A 22,901-nucleotide genomic window follows, 5' to 3' on the forward strand; every position below is an offset into this window, starting at 1 on the left:
ATATCAACTAGTATGAAGTGCCACTATGCATATCCCACAACATTAGGCTAAATGAAAAAAACAAACAAAAAAAAACGATTCAGAACAGGCACGAACAATAACGTGACGACTTAAACAGCAGCAGGAGTAAGGCATATAGCATAGCCTAGTTCATTTCTTAATATTGTTTGGAAGAAACACCGGTCTATCAACTTGATCTGGATCAAGTGCGGCTGTCTTTTTATTTACAATGTTCCCCGCGGTGGAGAAGTTACACATGTTCGAAACGCACAGACATGCCTGGCTACTAGCTCTTATTCGCGTGATTTGGTCATGGGCCTACGCTACACTACGTCTAGAGTGTCCTCTACTGGATAAGATGGCAAAAAATAAAATAAAAAACAAACGGCCTAAGACTGTAAAAAATGGCATTTTAAAAAACTGATATTTTATTTATCGTTCGATTACGGATATTTCACGTCATGTTCGAATGCATATTCGAATATCAAATAAAAAGTGACAGCCCTAGAGACTTGTCATGGCACTCGTATACTGTTGTTGTTCTCTTGTTGGTCTCATTGCTTCTATTGCTCTCATTTGAAAGTCGCTTTGGATAAAAGCGTCTGCTAAATGATTAAATGTAAATGTATAAAAATGCCAATGCCATGGGTTTGATTTCCATGGGATGCATAAACCTGATGTATCGCTTAAATGCTCTGCAAGTGGCTTTGGATAAAAGCGCCTACCAAATGCATAAATGTCAATGCAATATAAGGTTCCTGTTTTGATTCAGAACATTTTGGTTTTCAGCCACAGTTAGGTGAGGTGTATATCTGTCAGAAAAGTGCATGATATGGTTTAAGATTTTGGTCATATCACCCACCCTTCCTCAATAAGTGTGAATGTCATGCCCTAATGCCATAATAATTTAGACAAACTATTTAGCATCGACAAAATGACAAACCCTCAATGCAGGATAACTCAAAGATTTCATAATCGGACATGGACACCAGTCCTCAGCAGTGAATCTAATCACCCTACAGGCAATAATTCCTTTAAAAATAAATTATCAAAGTGGCATCAAATTATGTTTGAAAAAGCAGTGCAAATGGAAAGTATGAGCTGTATTAGGATATTAGTCTATATGAAGCATATATTTTATTCAAACCACATATTAATACAGTCGTGGCCAAAAGTTTTGAGAATTACATAAATATTGGAAATTGGAAAAGTTGCTGCTTAAGTTTATATAATAGCAATTTGCATATACTCCAGAATGTTATGAAGAGTGATCAGATGAATTGCATAGTCCTTCTTTGCCATGAAAATTAACTTAATCCCAAAAAAACCTTTCCACTGCATTTCATTGCTGTCATTAAAGGACCTGCTGAGATCATTTCAGTAATCGTCTTGTTATCTCAGGTGAGAATGTTGACGAGCACAAGGCTGGAGATCATTATGTCAGGCTGATTGGGTTAGAATGGCAGACTTGACATGTTAAAAGGAGGGTGATGCTTGAAATCATTGTTCTTCCATTGTTAACCATGGTGACCTGCAAAGAAACGCGTGCAGCCATCATTGCGTTGCATAAAAATGGCTTCACAGGCAAGGATATTGTGGCTACTAAGATTGCACCTAAATCAACAATTTATAGGATCATCAAGAACTTCAAGGAAAGAGGTTCAATTCTTGTAAAGAAGGCTTCAGGGCGTCCAAGAAAGTCCAGCAAGCGCCAGGATCGTCTCCTAAAGAGGGTTCAGCTGCGGGATCGGAGTGCCACCAGTGCAGAGCTTGCTCAGGAATGACAGCAGGCAGGTGTGAGCACATCTGCATGCACAGTGAGGCGAAGACTTTTGGAAGATGACCTGGTGTCAAGAAGGGCAGCAAAGAAGCCACTTCTCTCCAAAAAAAAACATCAGGGACAGATTGATCTTCTGCAGAAAGTATAGTGAATGGACTGCTGAGGACTGGGGCAAAGTCATATTCTCCGATGAAGCCCCTTTCCGATTGTTTGGGGCATCTGGAAAAAGGCTTGTCCGGAGAAGAAAAGGTGAGCGCTACCATCAGTCCTGTGTCATGCCAACAGTAAAGCATCCTGACACCATTCATGTGTGGGGTTGCTTCTCATCCAAGGGAGTGGGCTCCCTCACAATTCTGCCCAAAAACACAGCCATGAATAAAGAATGGTACCAAAACACCCTCCAACAGCAACTTCTTCCAACAATCCAACAACAGTTTGGTGAAGAACAATGCATTTTCCAGCACGATGGAGCACCGTGCCATAAGGCAAAAGTGATAACTAAGTGGCTCAGGGACCAGAATGTTGAAATCTTTGGTCCATGGCCTGGAAACTCCCCAGATCTTAATCCCATTGAGAACTTGTGGTCAATCCTCAAGAGGCGGGTGGACAAACAAAAACCCACTAATTCTGACAAACTCCAAGAAGTGATTATGAAAGAATGGGTTGCTATCAGTCAGGATTTGGCCCAGAAGTTGATTGAGAGCATGCCCAGTCCAATTGCAGAGGTCCTGAAAAAGAAGGGCCAACACTGCAAATACTGACTCTTTGCATAAATGTCATGTAATTGTCGATAAAAGCCTTTGAAACGTATGAAGTGCTTGTAATTATATTTCAGCACATCACAGAAACAACTGAAACAAAGATCTGTAAGTGCTGTCACATCGTAGGAGCGTGACCCACATCAAGTTTGTTAATAATAATATTGTTTTCAAAATTGTTTGAATACTGAAATATACAAAGTCACTGTCTTAAGATGATCTTTGAGGCATTCATTTAACCAATTAATTCAATCGACTGATTAATTCAATGTTGTAATGAATGGCTCATTGAATTGATTTGTTGATATGTTTGTTTGCTTGGGGTCGCACAACTATTCTGTGAGTGCTTTGTTTGGATCTATTTTTGTTGGTGAAATAAAGAGAAAGGATACATTATTAAAAGTATTTTGCTTATGTGTGCTTATTTATGTCATAAAGAAATGTAACGCAAACTTATACAGGGGCATTTTTGCATTTCCTGTGTATTGAAATTTAGGGTCATTATATACTGAATACACTGGTAGCCATCAGTGGAGATATTTCATACGAATCATCTTTGGGGCTGAAACGTTGTTCCTATAATTGTTTGCTCAGTGTGAGTGTATGATGATAACTTCTGTGAATCTGCAATGTGTGTTTCCATTCCTGCATAGTTCAGTAACTTTTCCCTTTGTCTGTTTTGTGTGCTTGTGTAGCCAGTACTTCCGCGAGACGGTTCTGAATGAGATTCGTAAAGCGCGTGAGCTTTACACCGGAGCCGAGCTAGCGGCTGAGCTCAGACGGATCCAGCAGCGGCTCGATAACGTTGAGTGTCTTTCAGCCGATGTCGTCATCAACCTCCTTCTATCATACAGAGATATTCAGGTGACTGCATCACGTAGACTTTTGGTTGTTCTGCACGTTTTCTTTATGCCTGACGTGTATGCACTGGTGAATTGAGTGAAGGGAGTATGTTTTTGGTTGATTTAGGTCACACTTTCACAGGATGTGCCAGGTTCAAGACAAGTTAAAGTTGATGATTATTTTTTTAAATCTTGCAGTACTGCTAATTATTTTTCAATTATTTCAATTATTTTTGCGATTCTGTTTTCTCACTTCGCCTGAATGCTCTGTCACATACCGTTTTATTTCTCCAAAAAGTATTGTGTCTCAGTCTTTAAAACGATCTAAAATCGTTTGTACAGTAATGCTCTTACGACGGAAGTCTACAGGGCAACTGTGAACACAGTTTTGTAAATATTACACAAGTGTCTAACGGGTTCAGCGTGTCCACATTTAGTTGGGACTGTTAGTACCTTTCCTGTTAAAAATGAAGAAGAGAAGAAAAGGAAGTCTGCTATAACTCAGACAAACCTTGGCGGTAAGTTTCTTTACAAGTAAAAAGTATGATAAATGACTGTTAACTACAGTTACCTAGTTTCCTTACCTTTTGTTACATTAATTTCCTCATTCATTAAGCCACATTCGACACTTTTATAGCATTCGTTCCTGATGCCTACTTGTAGTCCATGTTTCTTGCACTAAAGTAAGAAAACAATCTTAAAGCCTTAAAATGTAACTTTTTCTTTAAGTTTGTGTATGTTAATTACCTCTTTATGTTTGCTAACCTCCTTCATGCCAGCATTGTTCAACAGAATTAAGTGGGTGTTAATGTAAAAATATGGCTGGTCATGTATTAATAATTACCTAAAAATCATTAAGAGGTTGGACTCATTTGGTTTTGGTTAAATGAATCATTCTTGTTTCAACTTGATTCATTGATTCTTGTACATCATTACATCATCACCAGACATCACATACTTGACAGGTTTTAATAATTGGACATGAATGAAAGACTGACTTATGATTTTTTTACATAAACTAAGAACTGTTTGTTAATGAATCAGACATTATTACTTTCAATTACTTACTTTCGAGTTGAAAACCATAGTGCAGTGCAATACATTGAACTTTTTAATCAAAGCTCAAGCTATAACTCTTGTTTTTTTTTTTTAAAGAGGATATCATTAATATTTTAGTGCTTTTGTTTGAATGAAGTAGAAAGCAAATGCATTTTAGAGTCATTGTGTTTGAACATTGTGTTTTTTTATTATTTACTAAAGGTTTAAGAAATACAGTGTACGAGGGAACTGAATGCACTTTAACGACAGAATTATTCTTTACGATTTTCCTTCGTAGTGTTTTTTTCATGTGTTGTAAATGAGTGTAAGTTCATAATATTGTATATTAAATATTGATTTTCTGTGAACGGTTTCTTTTTTGTTTTGTGGTGATCTGTTTGTAGGATTATGAATCCATTGTGAAGTTAGTTGAAACACTGGAAAATCTGCCGACCTTTGACCCAGTGGCTCATCCTCACATAAAGTTCCACTACGCCTTTGCCCTCAACAGGTGACACTGAACACCTCACTGTGTCTTAACTAGGCACAGTTGTCCTAGATTTACAACATCAAGTCATTTTACTAACTTTACACTGAATGTTAAAATGCTGTGTGACTCCACGTAATCCTAATCACACGATCAGAAGTTGATGTTTTTCAATAAGGCCTCACTAAGCTCACCAAGGCTGCAGTTATTTGATCAAGAATACAGTAAGACCAGATATATTGTGAAATAGAAATTGTCACATGATCCTTGAGAAATCATTCTAATATGCTGATTCAGTCCTCAAGAAACAATGATTCTTATGTTGAAAAAGGTTGGTCTGTTTATGCTGCCTTTTTCCAGATTGTTTAAAGTTACAACAACTATTTATTTTGATCAATAGAATGTGTCCTTGCTAAATAAAAGTATTCATTTCCTTAAACTTCTCCAAACTTTTGAACGTAGTGCATACAGGAATGTGAAGTGGGACAATGCGATTATAATACAAACTGAGTTAAACAGAAATAGCATGCAGTGCCTGCTTTGGACATGAAGTAGTATACGAATAACATCCTGGAGACCATTGATGAGAGATCTTCTGAACATGGCCTTGTTCCAGACTCACACCATTGGTTGAGTCAGTGGTACTTTAAAGCAATAAAGCAGCACAGGGTCGTGGCGTTTACACATTAAAGTAGCCTATACAAAGACTTACATATAGTTGACCGTGCCTAACATTTAATTCCAGAATATTGTTTTGGTTAATTTCTGAATTTCCCCATCTCTTTTTGGTCTGTTTCTGCAGGAGAAACTTAGCAGGAGACAGACAGAAGGCTCTGGACATTATGTTGCCATTGGTGAACACAAATGAGCAGGTGGCGTCCGATATTTATTGTTTGGTAGGCCGAATCTATAAGGATATGTTCCTGGACTCTCATTTCACCGACACGGATAGCAGAGATCAAGGCATGCACTGGTGAGGACTTCAGCTCACATTTCACACACAAAATCGAAATAATATTGTGTGATCAAAATGAGATCTGTTTGTAGGACCATTGCAGTTTTTGACAGATTCACCAATGAAGTGGCCAGAGTAACAGGAGCAATGGCATTGTACTGTACTTTTCTTTTCTCCATGTACAGGTTTAGAAAAGGTTTTGAATCGGAGCCCACGCTGCACTCTGGTATAAACTATGCAGTGCTGCTACTGGCTGCAGGTCATCAGTTTGACTCCTCCTTTGAGCTGCGTAAAGCAGGTGCGTTTGATTGACCCTTTCTATAATACTGGGTTGGCACTCACCTATTCGACCTATATAGAGTATATAATATAGAATATAGAGAGGATGAACATTTTGTTTGTCGATAGTGAACAGTGTACTTAGTTCAGTTCTAGAAGGTTTTGCAGAATCTGACCAATCAGTTTGTAGTGGTTCTCGAGCAAACAACTCACTGATTCAGGGAATCACACTCATATGAAAAAACCTTTGTTATTAATATGTATTAAATCAGTTGAGCGGTGCATTATATTCAAGAGAGGTTTTAGTCTAGGATTAAAACTTGAATGCATTGCTTATTGTAATTAAAAATCTGTCTGCATTGGTTTTCTTAATTGTGCACACTCATTTTGACAATATTAAACAATTAAATAGCATATTAATGTTGTCATTTTTTGAAATAGTACTTTGGATACTTGCTAATAAAGAGCAATCGAGAGTATGCTCTTGTCTGTCTCATATATTAGTGAGAGTAACCAACATATCATTCATATATATATATGTAATATGCCTCTTAATTAGTGCTGTCAAACGATTAATTGCGGTTAATCGCATACAAAATAATAGTTTTTGTATGCATAATATATCTGTGTGCTCTTTGTATTTTCGCTATTTTTATATATATATATATATATGCACATACATTGAGTTTATATTTTGAAAATATTTACATGTCTATATTCATATAATTGATATTATAAATATATTTTAATAGATAAACATAACTTTTTTCTGAAATATATATTTGTGAATGTGTGTTTATATAAACACACATACGTATATTATGTAAACAAAATCTTTGATTTGGATGCGATTAATCGTTTGACTGCACTACTCTTAATATAACATCTGTCTCTTGTAGGTGTGAAGTTGAGCAGTCTCCTGGGGAAGAAGGGCAGTTTGGATAGATTACAGAGTTACTGGGATGTTGGTTTCTTTCTCGGGGCTAGTATTCTGGCCTGCGACAACACCCGAGTCATCCAGGCCTCTGAGAAACTCTTCAAAATTAAAGCTCCCATTTGGTATGTGCACACATTCACATTTCACATGCATCACTGTTTAAAAGAATATGCATATGTTATTATATAATGTGTTATGTATTATTTATAGTTGGAAAAAATGCCATTCATTATTAGTGTTTGCTAAGACATTACTATCGCTATTACTATTGCTCACACTGATTTTGAATAAAAAAAAACAAATAAAAAAAACATGTTTAGGAAATTTTATAACTGATTTCCAGGCCTGGGAAAGTAATGGATAATACTGAAACCTTTTATTGAAATATTTTCTTTCTTTCTTTCTTTTTTTTTAAGTAATGAAATAAATGATCTGTAGTAAATATTCTAATATAACCTCAACCTCTAACACACCTCAAGGAAAATGTGCTGTTCACTCCTCCCACAGTGTGTAAAAAAAATAATCTTTTATTAAACATTGATGGAGCAGCTTTTTGTGAGAAAATAAAACATAGAAGTGTTTTTTTATTTAATAAAGATCCTGTCATTAAAATATTTAATTATAATATTGCAGCAGAAAAAAAAACTAATATGTAAAGATTCTGAAATCCTTGGAGTTCCCATAATAATTATATATATTATGGGAATATATATATATATATATATATATATATATATATATATATATATATATATATATATGTATATGTATGTATATATATGTTTTTATTTTTTTCCAGTTACATGACTTTCATATTGTAAAATATGGTTAAATATTATCTTTAATGTGCACACCCAACTTAGTTAATTATATTAACCTTAAACTTAATTTAACCATGTCAAGTCAAGAAATGAAAAAAATCTGGCAACAATTACAATGCCTTTATCCATAGCAGCAGCTGTGCATTTTATACCATCCTTTTACATATTCTTTAGTTATTGAAACAAAATTGAAAATCATTATGAAGATCTCTCAAAACATACAGGTATTTGGTCATTTTATTGATTCTCATTCGCTACATAAATCTGAAACATTTAAATACTAGATCAAATTAGCACAGAATCACATGGATTGCTGTTCACAATTGCACCAAGGAGCAGCCAGATTTCCATGGGCAGGATGGTTAGAAAAGTTCTGTTGTCATTTTATTTTTTTGTGCAATCTAGCGGTTAAGAGGAGAATAGAATCAAATGCACCTTTTGCACCTCTTAGTCCTATCATATATTCAAAGCCATATCTAGAGACCGTATAAAAACTTTGGGGTGGACTTCTTCGGCTTGGGCTGGCTTTATAGTAAGGAATTTTAAAAAGGCATGCAAACACTTCAGAAAATGTTAGAATGTAGCTCTCTGTTAAACGTGAGTCATACTTGTAGTCTTTTAGAGTATGCCATTGTTCATTCATTCAGGTGTTTTATGTTGTATTTCAGGTATCTACGCTCGCTGGTTGAGACCATTCTCATCTATAAGCACTTTACAAAACCAACCACTGATCCACAGTCCCCTAAACAAGAGCTTGTGGACTTCTGGATGGACTTCATGGTGGAAGCCACCAAAAAGGATGTGACCTCTGTCCGTTTTCCTGTATGAGCCCTCCTCACACAATGACTCTTCTGCTAAGTTGCCGCATTACATTGCCACATCACAACTCTTACTGCGAGAAAGCCATTTAAGACACAAAAGACACTCTGACGATTATTATTTTTTTTTTGTATTGACTTGAGACACTGCATTATGTTATGGGTCATTAATAAAGCTTTGTCTGTTGTCAGAATTAATTTAATTTGTTTTTGGTGTGTGCAGGTTTTGATATTGGAGCCCACTAAAGTCTACCAGCCATCTTACCTCTCAATCAACAACGATGTGGAAGAGAACACGTTGTCCATCTGGCACGTGACCCCCGACGACAAAGTAATAACATACTATTCTGGATTTCAGATGCTCTTTTTGGATTTGTTGGCTTATTAAACCTTTAAATCCTTACAAATCCGAACATGACACTGTTCCATGTTCGGCTGGTTTTATTTATTTTGAGCTTGTGTAAGTTTACTACAGTAGTCCTTCAACATTTGAAGTGGATCAAAACCTAAAACCCAAAATGTGTTCTTTGAGCTTTTTTGATCTACTTCAAATGTTGACTACTGTATATTAGTTTTATTTGAGCTGGTCTTAAAAATAGCTCCTAAAATGTTCTGTACTTGGCAGATACTCTGTATCAAGCCTTTTTAGTGTATTAATTATTGATATATAATGATTTTAAATGGGGGCGTCTGAATTATGGGCCGGTACAGAATTAGCACTCAGCAACAGAAGTTTTGGCTGATTTTTCTACGTTCATCCACCATCCTCCCAAATCTAGCAGTAAACCGAAAACATTTAGGTCCCAGGTTTACATTTGAAATGTAACCATAAATCTAAAACACACTTTTAGACTCTTTAGTATCATTTAGTATTGAAATGATAAAATATTTGCTTTATTTCACCAACTGTGTCTATATTTTGTTGTACATAATTAGACCATTGTGCTCAAAGCCTCTCTGAAATAAATTTTAAGAGGTAACTTCTTGCGCAAACGTTGCTTGCAAAGTCATTGCCTGACAGGACAGTGAGGAAACAAGTCAGTCTGAATATCATCAAAGAGATCTGAATGAAAGTCAGTTCATGGTGAACATCATTGACTGCGAGTGTTATGATGTTTCCAGTGCTGTCAGTCCTGCTGGGCTTTGCTCATTCATGTCATTGGCACTGGATCTGGATGAATACAGTTTCTCTCTGTGTTTCAGAGTAAAGGGATCCACGAGTGGAACTTCAGTGCAACATCAGTACGAGGTGTGAGGTAAATGCTGTAAAAACTTGTGATGAAATGTGAGGTAAAAACTTTATTTTTAAGAACATTAATGTCACTTCTACTAGAAGGTGAGGTAAAAGATACTCTTTATATGTATAGTATGTAAATACATAACAGGATTTTTCACCTAGGATAAAGCATTTTTTTACCACCACCTTTTTTTGGCATTCAGCATCTCCAAATTCGATGAGCGCAGCTGTTTTCTGTATGTGGTGAACAACTCGGAAGACTTTCAAATCTATTTCTGCACAGAGATGCACTGTAAAAGGTATGTCATGTGTGTGTTTGACATAGACTCTTTAAGGACAGAAATTGCAGGTTTGGTTGTGTATAGACTTATTCCAAAAATTAGCAGTGCAAAAAGCATCGGCCAGTAATTCTAAAAGCAATAGACATTTTATCAGTGAATTATTTCCTTTCAGTAACGAGTGGACAAGAGAACGAGACGGTTACAAACTCATGCAATGAAAAAAATATATATACATCTTATTTATACTATTTGTAGGGCACACTATAATGAGGCCTAAAAGTAATGCACAGTGTGCATCTTTGTGTATTTAAAGCATGAGCACCGTCATTTAATTAATTTGACTTTATTTGTTGTAGATTGTGATCATGTCAGTGTCTGTGTTTTGTGTCTGTGTTGTGTAGGTTCTGTGATCTGGTAAACACTCTCACTGAGGAGGCCTGGAAAGGCTCAGAAGAGCCTGAGTGTGAATCCGAGGCTTTAGAGGTAAATAAGGATAAGGATATGTTGCATACGTCTGTTAGATATAGTTCTGAACAACAGGGAGGTAAGACATTGAGTGATCTGTGTGTTCTTGTGTGCCTGCAGTATGATTATGAATACGATGAGCATGGAGAGAGAGTGGTTCTGGGTAAGGGCACGTTCGGGGTAGTCTATGCAGGTCGTGACCTCAGTAACCAGGTGCGCTTAGCCATCAAAGAGATTCCTGAACGGGACAGTAGGTGAGCCACAGTTTCCTTTTTTGAAATCAAATCTTTTGCATAGGAATGTCTTTCATAGCAGTGGTTTTATTTATTTTTAACAACATTTTGACAAGGTTGACAAATTTTGCCCTTTATTGAGTACTATAACAAAAGGTACTTTCTCATTGCATTCATGAAGACTTGCCACAATGTCATATTTTTCATACCAGTGTTGTGCGGTTGGACGCTAGGTTGATTTAAAACGTAAAAAAAAAAATTATATTAAATCGTATTTTGATTACCAAAACCTCAATGCCACTCGTTGCATCAAATTCAGCATTGTCCTATACAGGGCTGAAACGATTCCTCGAGTAACTCGATTACAAAAAATGATTACAAAAAATGAAAGCCTCTTTTAATTTATTTTAAATCTCACGTCAGGTTCTTTCGCAATGTTTTTTTTAATGTGACACAATGCGTTTACGTCACTCACAAAGCGGAAAGAGACACAAGCGCTGCGTCCGAAACAAATCGCATACTGCAAGGAGTCAGCAGCGTTTTGATTTGAGGGCGCGGGCAAGCGTGAAGAGAATGTCGTGGCGTGTGTCCAGTGCAAGATAGAGCTGGCATACCACAACTAGGACCCTATGATTTCCCCGATGCAGAAAACGCGGAGGGAATCGCGGAATCCAGTCATGAAAAAGGATTTTACAGTTAAACGCGGAATTTGCAAAATTTTGAATGAATTAATCAAAAATAGGTCATTGCACTTACATCAAATCACGATATGGACTAATATCTGTAAATATTAAGCCGGAACAGTCTATTTAAATATGAATCCTGCATGTTCTGCGTGTCTGTGTTAATGAATGGAGCAGAAGCGCGTCTTCCTTTATTAAACACACTGAAGCACGCGTGACGCTCCGGTGATTTCAGCGTCTGCTGTCTCACTAAATAAGACGTGAACACATGAACAACATCTCCAGAACTGCTCTGACAGTCACTTCATGAGCATTTGACCGTTTGATTTGATTAAAACTAGCATCACATCACATACACAGAACTGTAAAGGTACGTCAACCCGTCAAAATAAAAGTCTGGTTAAAGACTATTGTCAAAGCCCTTTTATAAATCGTCTCTGCTATTGTTCAGCAGAATGTACATAGCCTACTACTAAAAAAAAAATCAAATTTTTTTTTAAGGTTTAATCTCACAACATTTCTTCCATGTTTTATTTTTAATAGTAAATCCCCTTTGTTAACCAAAATTAACCTTTTTAACCTAATTAACCTAAGTTAACCTTTATTGTCATTGTTTACAGTACAAGTACAGACAGAGAAACAATGGGTAATAAATGTTTATTTTTGATGTATGCATTGCATTCTATGCATTTAAAAAATAACAATATTTTTTTCTAAAAAAGGAAACTTATTTGTTCATTTTAAGAGACCTAGGAGTCTTATTTTATCTTGCATAATTTATATTGCACTTTAATTAAGCAAAAACACATTTTATCCGATTACTCGATTAATCGATGGACTTTTTTGGTAGAATACTCGATTACTAAAATATTCGATAGCTACAGCCCTAGTCCTATATTCCAAAAAAAAAACGTAAGCATCCCATATCGAATCAATACAGTATGTGATTTGATCTATAAATGTACTGTGTTACAATGAGAATGTCATAATAGTGAATGAAAGTAAATTTCACAAGAAATAGCAGGATAGCATAACATCATGCAGGTGTGAAAAATAATGAGAATATATTTAATATATAGTAAAAAATAATAACCAGCATCACTGTACTCTATGGCAAAGCTGTCTTCATTATGGCATGCATCCAATGTAAAAAGTCTGATTACTTGTTACTGTTGTCAAGCATAATTTCTAGTGTTGATGTGTTCGTTCGGCCAAGTTAGTTTTGTCATTATGCTGTTATCCGTAAGAGCCCGGATGGCTCAGTCAGTAAAGCATCAGACTTCTCATCTGAGGGTTTATACAGTGTATATAACACACAAATGAATGTAGGAGGATACGATTTCATGCAATCACACAGCAGTAGTTTATCTAAGGGCTCTGTGTTGATAGATATTCACAGCCTCTGCATGAAGAAATCGCCCTGCATAAATACCTGAAGCACAAGAACATCGTGCAGTACCTCGGCTCCATCAGCGAGAACGGCTTCATCAAGATCTTCATGGAGCAGGTGCCTGGAGGTGAGACACATTGTTAGACCTTTAGAGTGGTCTTACAGGTAACACATCTTCAGGCCAAAATTCGTCCACTTTATTCAAATGTAAAATATATTTGTGTTTTGCTGTGAATGGCAGGCAGTCTGTCAGCATTGCTCAGGTCAAAGTGGGGGCCTCTAAAAAACAATGAGCCAACTATCGGTTTCTACACCAAACAGATACTGGAGGGTCTCAAATACCTGCATGACAACCAGATAGTTCACAGAGACATAAAGGTAATTACCCTTGAGGTGCATAAAATGAGGTGTACATGTGAATGTTTTGAGAGCCTCGGCTGTACACATGCCGTATGCATTATTAGGCCTTTATATTCCTGCGTTATTTTGATCTCGGTCAGATTCTGAACTCTGAGGAGTGATTGATGCAATAACTACTTTTGACCTGCAGGGGGATAATGTCTTGATAAACACCTACAGTGGCGTTTTGAAAATCTCTGATTTTGGAACATCTAAACGTCTGGCCGGGATCAACCCCTCCACCGAAACCTTTACAGGTACTGAGCGTTTTATTTGTTTTGCCATGTATTTTCACTTATCCCTTTGTCAGTAACCAGCTGATGTTGCTTCTGTAAGGACACAGCTGTTAAATGTGCTGCAGATTTGGTCTGTTGACATTTGGTTAATATCTTTAATATCTTTTATTAGCAGTTATTTATTTCGTCCATGCTGTTTGTGTATGTCAGGTACATTGCAGTACATGGCTCCTGAAATCATAGATAAAGGGCCGCGTGGGTACGGCAAGCCAGCGGACATCTGGTCTCTGGGATGCACCATTATAGAAATGGCTACTGGGAAACCTCCCTTCTACGAGCTCGGGGAACCGCAGGCAGCGATGTTCAAGGTCAGGCGTGATCACTTTGTGTTCAGTCTGCTGAATATGCAATCAATTTACCACAAATATTTTTGCACAAAATGTGCATAATATCTTGCCATGCTTTTACTGTGTACTGAATGTGTGCTTTGTTAAACATAGATGCGTTTGAATGCAATTGAGTAGATTTTAAACGTTTTATAAACCCAACAGGGCAAAATACACTTATCCTGCGTTGGGAAATTGTGTTCGATTTGGTCCAGAGTTTTGAAAATGTGTTTTTGTGATTGTGCTGGTGTGTGTTGTTTAGGTTGGGATGTTTAAAATCCACCCAGAGATTCCTGACTCTATGTCCACTGAAGCCAAAGCATTTATCCTGCGCTGTTTCGAGCCTGATCCAGACGGCCGAGCCCCGGCCACCGATCTGCTCACCCACGAATTCCTCACTGTTACATCACGCAAAAAACGATCAAAGAACAGCAGTTTCACAGGTGTGTGTGTTATAGGCATTACTCCTCATACCAAGCAGTAATTTCAGTTCCATGAACAGGGAACAAATCTATTATGTTAGATTAAACTCCGCAAAAAGAAATGCCCTCTCTTTCATCTCTTTCCTCTTTTATTTCTTATTAAATCTACTTTTAGGTTTTATTTTGGACATAACTCTCTTAGCTGTTTCCACTGACTAAAGTAATACAGATTTTGGCATAAACGGTAGCATTTTCAGATAATTTAATAAACAATTGCTGTGTCAGATTTCACCTGCTTAATCTTCTTCTGTAAGAAAAAATGTTGCACTACTTTAAATTGTTAAATCCAAAAAGTGACACACAATCATTCGCACGACATGCTGGGGGAACAAGTAAATAATAATTACAGAATTAATAAAAAAATAAAAATAAAATTAGCAAAATTACTGAGATCAATTTATCTTTTATTTATAGTAAATACATTAATATCTGGCCCGAATGACTGGCAGGTTAATTTAGGCTACTAAATTGATTTTAGTTCTTTACTTGGTGCATTTTGTATTGTATTTATTTAATTTGATCAATTTTATATTTTTATAGTTTTGTAATGCCAGATTCAAGGCAATTTAAGAACTGCTCTTTGCTGAAAAAGAAAGAAAAACTTAGAAAGAAAGAAAGAAAGAACCCCCCCCCCCCCCCTTCTGATTATTTTGTGAATTATGTCTTCTCATCTTTTTTGCAGCTCTTTCACCAGGACCTGGTGAGTCTTGTCTGTTTTGCATATAAGCAGTGTTAATATATTATACTTTTTGTCTTTGATTAGAAGTTCCTTTAAATGGAGTCACATTTAGTGATGTTCATTCATTTGACTCTTTTCATATTTAAGTTCAGTCATTGTAGAAAAAGATGCAAGGGCAACTGTAAATGATCGTGTCTTGTAGAGTATCTGCGTAGCATATCTCTTCCCGTTCCCGTTGTGGTGGAGGACACCAGCAGCAGCAGTGAATATGGCTCTGTCTCACCTGACAATGAGCTCTGCACAAACCCCTTCAGCTTCAAACCCAGCACCAAGTGCTACAGCGACAGAGAGGTCAAAGGTCATCGCTCCCTCTTCCTAAGGTCAGCAGAGAGTTTGAAGATTCATTCCAGCGTAGATTATTGTGTTGCAGTGTAACATTTGTTTTGCATCGAGTAGAAAAGTGAGATTGATGCATGCTTTTGTTTGTATTGTTTGCATCGAGTGCATCTGTAAGTATACTCCTCCACACATTGTTGCAGTATTCCTGTGGAGAACTTTGAAGACCACAGCGCACCGCCTTCCCCAGAAGAGAAGGACCCTGGTTTCTTCATGCTGAGGAAAGACAGCGAGAGGAGAGCCACTTTACACCGAATCCTGACTGAGGACAGAGAGAAAATAGTGCTTCACCTGCTGGAAGCGCCCACACAGGTGAACCCGACTACAACATCTGGTGTGAATGATAGCAAAACGAGCCATACGTCTTCTTTTAACACAAGATGCTTCCAAACACATTTTCTAAATCACTGAACAGTACTATTAACTTTATTTTGCATGTCAGGGATCTTCTAATAGAAGCTTGACACTTTGTTTAAATGTGGTAATAAATAACATTTTCATTTTATGGTAGCCTTTTTTATAAAAGAAATGCAATGCATTGTATGTGTTTGTCACTCTGCTGCACATAACGAGTCTTTTACCTAGAATTACACATTTAGTACAACATCAGAGAAATAATTATTATCAAGTGCATTGTGTCTCTTCTCGGTCTCAATACAGGGGTCTGAGGAGATGAAACTGAAGCATCAGCATATCTCCACATTGGTTGCAAGTCTGGGTGATTTTGTGAGGATGGCAGACAGAAAAATAATAGCCAGCACCCTCTCTCAGCTCAAACTAGAGCTCGACTTTGACAGCACAGCGATCAGCCAACTCCAGGTGGCGCTCTTCGGCTTCCAGGATGCGGTGGGTGTCTAGCCAAAGCCTGATAAATTGTGCTCACAAATATTGCCCAAATTTCAGTCAAAATACATGATTTTTTTTTTTTAGTTGTGATGTATAAAGCTCTGTTAAACAAAACAGCTTTCATTCGGTCAGTTTAGCAAATTCACAAAATCTGAATGAAATCTCCATGGGGAACTTTTTTGCCCGTGTGCAAAACTCGCAATCGCACAGATTCCTATTGAAATGAACAGAATTTGCAGGCGAAATTTTACAGAGCAACGGTGAAGACATGAAACAAAGTGTAAGCTTTCTAATTTGTTTTTTAAAGAAACGTTAATAATAAATGTGTTTAATGTGTTGCGACAGAACCTTGTAGCGACTCAGCAGCTCAGTTCAAGTGGCTTAAAGCATGAAATAAGCATGAACGAACATCAGAAGGTATTGGTGGAAAGACATCAGAGCACACCATTTTTCAAGTTTAAGTTCACCCACATGAATCTACTCTCTTGTCTGGTTTGTTTGCCGGACAAAAACGGTGGATTCAGTCTTATGATTGGTCAGTAAAGCTCCCAGCGAAGCGTCACTTGATACAAATCCTGCCCTATTTTTTTTTACTTCTCACTTCACTTGAAATGATCACATCATGGAATTAAAATGTGTTGCGAATGCCATTTTATGTACACTTGAAAAACTCAATAATGACTTATTTCGCATGAAGTTCGAATTTAAATGTGACTTTTCAATAAAACTCCCAGTTCATTACAGTAAACGGGAATAGTTATGGCCCAACATTTTGTGTTTCTCCAGGTAAATAAAGTCCTGCACAACCACAACATAAAGCCACACTGGATGTTTGCTCTGGATAACATCATTCGAAAGGCTGTACAGACTGCCATCATCATATTAGTACCTGGTAAACAACAACAGTTTCTATTTAAAACAATCCATTTTCTTGGCTGTTGTTCATTAATGGCAGGGAATCTCAAGGCCCCTTATTTAACACAACTGAATTGACTCTCCATGATCTGACCTGGCTGTGTCCGGTAAATGTGCAACCCTGGGGGGCTTCAGGAAGCGTTCATCTGATGTGTTTGTCTGTGCGCTCTCAGAGTTGCGGACACATTTCACGCTGGCGTCTGAGAGCGACCCCGCTGAGCAAGAGGACATTGATGATGACACAGTTCCTCAGGGGAGCGCTGCGCTGAAGGATATAGCGCCACCTATCGCTCATCATGACGACACTGTGGTCACATCTGGAGTGAGCACGCTCAGTTCAACAGTTTCCCATGAGTCTCAGAGCGCTCAGCGATCAACTAGCATGGAGCTGGGTCGCATGAAGCTAGAAACCAAGAGGTAGGTGATGGTTTTTTGTTTTATTTGCAGCTCTATTATACAGGATTGGGTGCATTTGTAAACATGTGAATGATAGTGACAGATTCTGATCATCTGCAACACATAATGCAAGTTAGTTTTACATTTTGTATTTAATTGAAGTGAATGGTTAATGTGTCGGTCACACCCTAAGAGTGTCATTAAGTATATCCCATAGATTGTCCAGATGACTCCTGCATTATTCCAGGGATTCTGAAGTAATTCGATAGCTATTCTTGAAGAACAAACCCAGACCCAAGTCATTATTCCCCTGTAACTCTCAAATCTTGCTCGGGCTTCCACGATTTTAAGCACATCGAGATAATTCTCTGATAATCAGTTCATCTGTCGATCATTTCTTATGAATCAAACCAAATATCTAAATACTCCTGTATTTTGTTAAAAGAATAGTTTAGTTTTGGCCCCCAAACAATTCTTCCGGGGTACACAGATTCACTCCAAACACGAGCCTCTTTCATAAAGAGATTCTGGGAAAGTACTGAGAAAGTTGTTATGGTAATCTGGGGATCTTGCTCATTCCCACAGATCCCATATAATGCCATAAAGATGAAGTGGCGTTTTCCCCATCAAGACCATGTGAACCTTAATGTGTTCATTGAGTAGCCCTGCTCATTCATTTTTATGATGCTCTCTCATAAACAACTGCATTGTGTAAGTTATCGGTCAAATAGTGGCAGAATAAATGTTATCACTAGTAGAACAAATCCTACAGAATCTGGCTCACGTTCAATCACGTTCAAGTGTTAATCCTGGGAATGTCCTGAGCCTGGGTTTGAGTTTGCCTTCGGTTACAATAGCCAACTAAACAACTACTGTTTGTAGAAATGGCTCGAGGAGTGCTATATAAGCATACAAACATGTAAGCCGACCCCAGCCCCCACTAATAGATAAGAATGCACTACGGTTGCAAAAGGGGGGAAAATGTCCAAAAATCGCTGAAATATTCCCCAAAATCCTGGAAAGTTTCAGAACTTCTGGAATGTTTCCCAAATTTACTGGACATTTTCCACCTTTTTGCAACCCTAGTATGCGCCGAGCAGTGTTTATTTGCGTTAAGTCGTACATTTAACCACTCTACACTAATTACGCGATGATCTCTGTTGTTCTAGACTTGCACATGACTGTGTTGGTTTGTGTGCTGTAGGCTGTTGGATGAATTAATAGAGAAGGAGAGAGAGTATCAGGCCATCTTACAGCAAGTGCTGGAGGAGAGAAAACAAGAGATCAACCTACTGAAGTGTCGATCCGGGCCGGCCGGTGAGTCTAACACACACACACAACTAACATAGAAGAGAGAGAAGACAAACAGTCTTGAATATAAATGAAATGCGAGTGTCACCATGAAAAACTGTTTAAAACTGGTAGTGTTAATTAGAAAAACCATCATCATAGATAAGTCATCTTTGTGATGTGCCTTTGCATTCGCAGAGAGAATTGCTTTGTTCAGATGGTTGTTTTTCATTGCAGTATTTTGTATTTCACCTCTTGCTATGAATTAAATCATTGCACTAGAATATATTTTCAGTGTTAAGGCCATCCTTAAAAATATTTTGGTTTGCAGTAACAGTAATTAAAAAAAAAAAAAAAAAAGGTTCAGTAGGTCGGTCTATTTTTTTTTTTCAAGTTTCAATGTAAAAAAAAAGGAAAATTTTTGTGATGGTGATGACGTATGAATTTAAACAAATTAGCATATCGTGACGTCACTAACTGGGTCTTCAACCTGTGCCTTCGGGTGCATAATTGCAAACCTCATTTTGATGCAGGCTATATAGACCACAAACAAATTAAAATCTTTGTCAAAAACATGTTTATTGCATGAATTTCAAGTGAGAAGAAAAAAATGAGGTACTGTTATACTGTTTTACTTGCATCCACCGCTGTCAATGCAACCTACAAATGAGAGAACGTTTACTTTGCTTTCTTGGGTTGTCACTTTTGTGAAAAAAATCCTGTTTGATTTGAGTGACATTTGTTCATTGAATCGATTGTAAAATCAATTTTGCATGTCTAAATAAGTTTTATTCGGCAAATAACACCAAATATAGGTAAATCCACGGACAACAGGCAGGAGGAATGTAAAGATTCAGTATATTGGTAAAGACCAATATTTCTGATGATTTATTGGCGTGAAGTTACGTGCAAAATGACAGACAGGAGTGCAACATTTTTGAAAAACAATAAGCAGAGACGACTGCCATAATGCAAAACATTTACTGCAGGCTTCAACATGGCTGTGTTTACCATTAGAAATGTCAACAACAACAAAAAATCGCATTCTAGGGCTCTCAAAAAAAAATCGGATTTCGAATATTCGTTGAATTTAAAATAAAAATCCACATCCGAATGCAAAAACATTGATTCTAATTTTAGGTGTGCATTAAGGAAGCTGCCTTATGAGCCCCGGTATGTGTTCCATTCCACCTCGCCGTGCGCACAGCCGTGTTAGGGGCCGTTCACATACCGCGCCTAAAAACGCGTGGAAAACGCTAGGCACGCTGCTTTCTCCTTCTTTCCAAAGCGCTCGGGCAGTTGCGCTCCAGAGGCGTCTGCTGTTGCTAAGCAACCATGACCTGCTCTCACCATGAAGACGCGGAAATTTCAGGAAAAAGGATAAATGGATTTGCAGCACTAAAAATCGCTTGCAGTAGCTCTGCTACTAAATTTATTTCAAAATGGCAATCTATATACAGCTATGGTCAGCTGTTCCTTCATCTTGGCTGAACTTTCAAAGTTGTTATGGGAAAGGATGAAGGTGATTGGTTAGTTCTTGTCACATGACCCGCGGTGCGCTTGCGGCATTCTGAAAAGTTGAGATGTTTTTAACTCGATGCAGTGCGGACGCGCCTGGAAAAAACGAGCGCGTCGCACCGCGTCGCTTCCATTATGAGCGCGCATACCGCGCACCTATATTGGAAATAATGAACTTAAGCGCGCAAAAGACGCGATATGTGAACGGCCCCTTATTACACAACTTTCAAAGGCAGACGAGCTCGACACGCAGTATCTGCTGTCTCATCTTTCACCTCGTGTACGCTCACCATCCACGCGGTCTCAAAAAATGAATAGTTGTCACGCGGATGATGAAAAGGACATAATGCAGACAGTGTGCGGACGGCCGAAGTATACTTGATCTTTATCAGTGGCGCACGAGATGCGATGGCATTGCATTATAAGGTTATGTTAGCCTATCCAGTTGAAGCCACTTCAAAAAAAAGAGAACATCAATGTGGAGAAGATCTTGTTTACATCAAAACTGAAACCAAGCCGTTCACACAGAACGCATATTTCGCGCATTTTCTAGAGGGACACAGTTGCACTCGCGTCTCGCACAAGAGAGCCGCATGTTTAGAAAGACATATAAAATGAATGATTTAATTTAATTTTCTAAAAATATCTTGAGACTTTATGTTGGGTTTTTGTTCCCCATCCCACTGCATCTCATGTTTTTAAATGAAAAAAAAAGAAATTATTGTGTGACTGGTTTTCCGCCCTTTTTATTTATTTAACAATGCATGCATGACGCTGTTTTGTTTATAGTTCTTTAAGCAACTTAATTAATAATAATTGGATCATAAAAATTATTTTAAATATTATGTTGTTTTTTCACAGTCATGTATTCTAAGGCTTTGAATGAACATGCAGTAATATTTAAATTCGAATACAATTTGAATTTTGATCATATTTAAGCAAAAAAAATTGTGCAGAAGTAATATTTGCTGTTATGCGTGTTTGTCCGAAGCTGCAGTTGCTGTGTGACGCGTGTTCCAAAAACAAAACAAAACTGGACGCGCTCCAAAAAAATTAAAAAAAACCTGGACGCGCTCCGAGAGAAGGTCGTTAAAATCAATTTCCTATATTCGTTTTCGAAACTTGTGTTGGTTGGTCTAATCGATTTATGCAATAGATTTTCGAACATAAAGTGACAGTCGACACGGTCACGGTTTTAGACTAGAGAGGAGAAGGGATGGGAAAAGATCTGGGCACAGTTTTTCCAGAACCTCGTGCCAAGTTAAAGCGTTAAAGTGTCGAGCTGTTTTAATGCATTTTTTAGATGTATTATGGTGCCCTAACCCGTATGACTTTGAACAGTGACCGCGAACATTTAGTTTACTGCAGCCGCAGCCATCATTACCAAGCGCGAACCGTTCACTCTGACAGTGAGTGAGAATGAGACGAAGCGAATGCACAGGCCACAGTGTGACATCCGTGTAAACCATTGATTTTTTTAAGAAAGAACGTAGTCTTCGTTTGTATGGAGGCCTAGGCAATTTATATATTTACAATACTTACTTAAATATAATTAATAGTATTTTATTGCTTTTGTATTAGTTGTTTGAAGAGTAAAAAAAAATTGGTCGGTCTTAACGCAAATTTACAATCGGCAAGTCGGTCGGACTAAAAGCAAAAAAAAAATTAATAATTGAGTCGGTCCTAAATTGACAGGGTCGGTCGGGTTACGGCAAACAAGAATATTTTTAAGGATGGCCTAACCTTTTAAAATGAACACTACAGTCTAAGCCTATGCTTCACTGTTCATAGCAGATGTTCCTGCACACTTCTTCATGAGCACCAGTAGTTCATTTGAGCGAGAGGGAGACCAGGAACTTCTGGAATGGCTCAAACAGCACGGGGCCGATGCAGATTCCATAGAGAGGGTAACATACAGAAAGGTCACCAGACATTGGACATAAGAGTGGTCCAGTATAAACAGATAATGGATTATTTTCTGTCCATATCACAGATTATATCTGAAGATTACAGTCTTGATGACATCCTTCATTATGTCACAAGAGACGACTTGAAGACTTTGAGATTACGGTGCGTGAATATTTATGATATTCTGTTTGTTTTTTTTTTGTTTGTGTTTACAACGTCTCAAAAAGGACATTTATAGGTGTTAATTGTAATATTCAGTACACTACTGTTCAGAAAGTTAGGATCAATAGAATGTTTTTTAAAATAAGGATTAACTAGGATTTAACTAGGATGCATTTATTTAAATGATTAATTGCATCCACTGTTTAAATAATAAATGTGTGTATACTTTGTATATGTATTATGCAAATATAAATATACATACATGTATATATTTAAGAAAAATA

The 22,901-nt window shown here is 37.5% G+C and overlaps 1 protein-coding gene across 1 annotated transcript in view; it reads left to right on the plus strand.

Annotated features, from left to right (window-relative positions):
- Positions 1-22,901, plus strand: part of LOC132107130 (mitogen-activated protein kinase kinase kinase 5-like) — a 43,202-nt gene that overhangs the window by 18,421 nt on the left and 1,880 nt on the right. The window contains exons 5-29 of the mRNA XM_059513338.1: positions 3,234-3,402; positions 4,823-4,929; positions 5,708-5,878; positions 6,046-6,158; positions 7,039-7,198; positions 8,566-8,719; positions 8,939-9,046; positions 9,919-9,971; positions 10,156-10,251; positions 10,635-10,716; positions 10,819-10,952; positions 13,004-13,131; positions 13,246-13,382; positions 13,555-13,660; positions 13,850-14,007; positions 14,288-14,468; positions 15,190-15,207; positions 15,389-15,566; positions 15,726-15,894; positions 16,243-16,428; positions 17,215-17,320; positions 17,517-17,760; positions 18,944-19,056; positions 22,342-22,454; positions 22,541-22,617. Coding sequence (XP_059369321.1) covers positions 3,234-3,402; positions 4,823-4,929; positions 5,708-5,878; positions 6,046-6,158; positions 7,039-7,198; positions 8,566-8,719; positions 8,939-9,046; positions 9,919-9,971; positions 10,156-10,251; positions 10,635-10,716; positions 10,819-10,952; positions 13,004-13,131; positions 13,246-13,382; positions 13,555-13,660; positions 13,850-14,007; positions 14,288-14,468; positions 15,190-15,207; positions 15,389-15,566; positions 15,726-15,894; positions 16,243-16,428; positions 17,215-17,320; positions 17,517-17,760; positions 18,944-19,056; positions 22,342-22,454; positions 22,541-22,617 — 3,261 coding nt within the window. The remainder of the gene's footprint in view (positions 1-3,233; positions 3,403-4,822; positions 4,930-5,707; positions 5,879-6,045; positions 6,159-7,038; positions 7,199-8,565; positions 8,720-8,938; positions 9,047-9,918; positions 9,972-10,155; positions 10,252-10,634; positions 10,717-10,818; positions 10,953-13,003; positions 13,132-13,245; positions 13,383-13,554; positions 13,661-13,849; positions 14,008-14,287; positions 14,469-15,189; positions 15,208-15,388; positions 15,567-15,725; positions 15,895-16,242; positions 16,429-17,214; positions 17,321-17,516; positions 17,761-18,943; positions 19,057-22,341; positions 22,455-22,540; positions 22,618-22,901) is intronic.

This window comes from Carassius carassius, chromosome 27 (genome assembly GCF_963082965.1).
Source record: "Carassius carassius chromosome 27, fCarCar2.1, whole genome shotgun sequence".
Taxonomy (NCBI): Eukaryota; Metazoa; Chordata; class Actinopteri; order Cypriniformes; family Cyprinidae; genus Carassius; species Carassius carassius.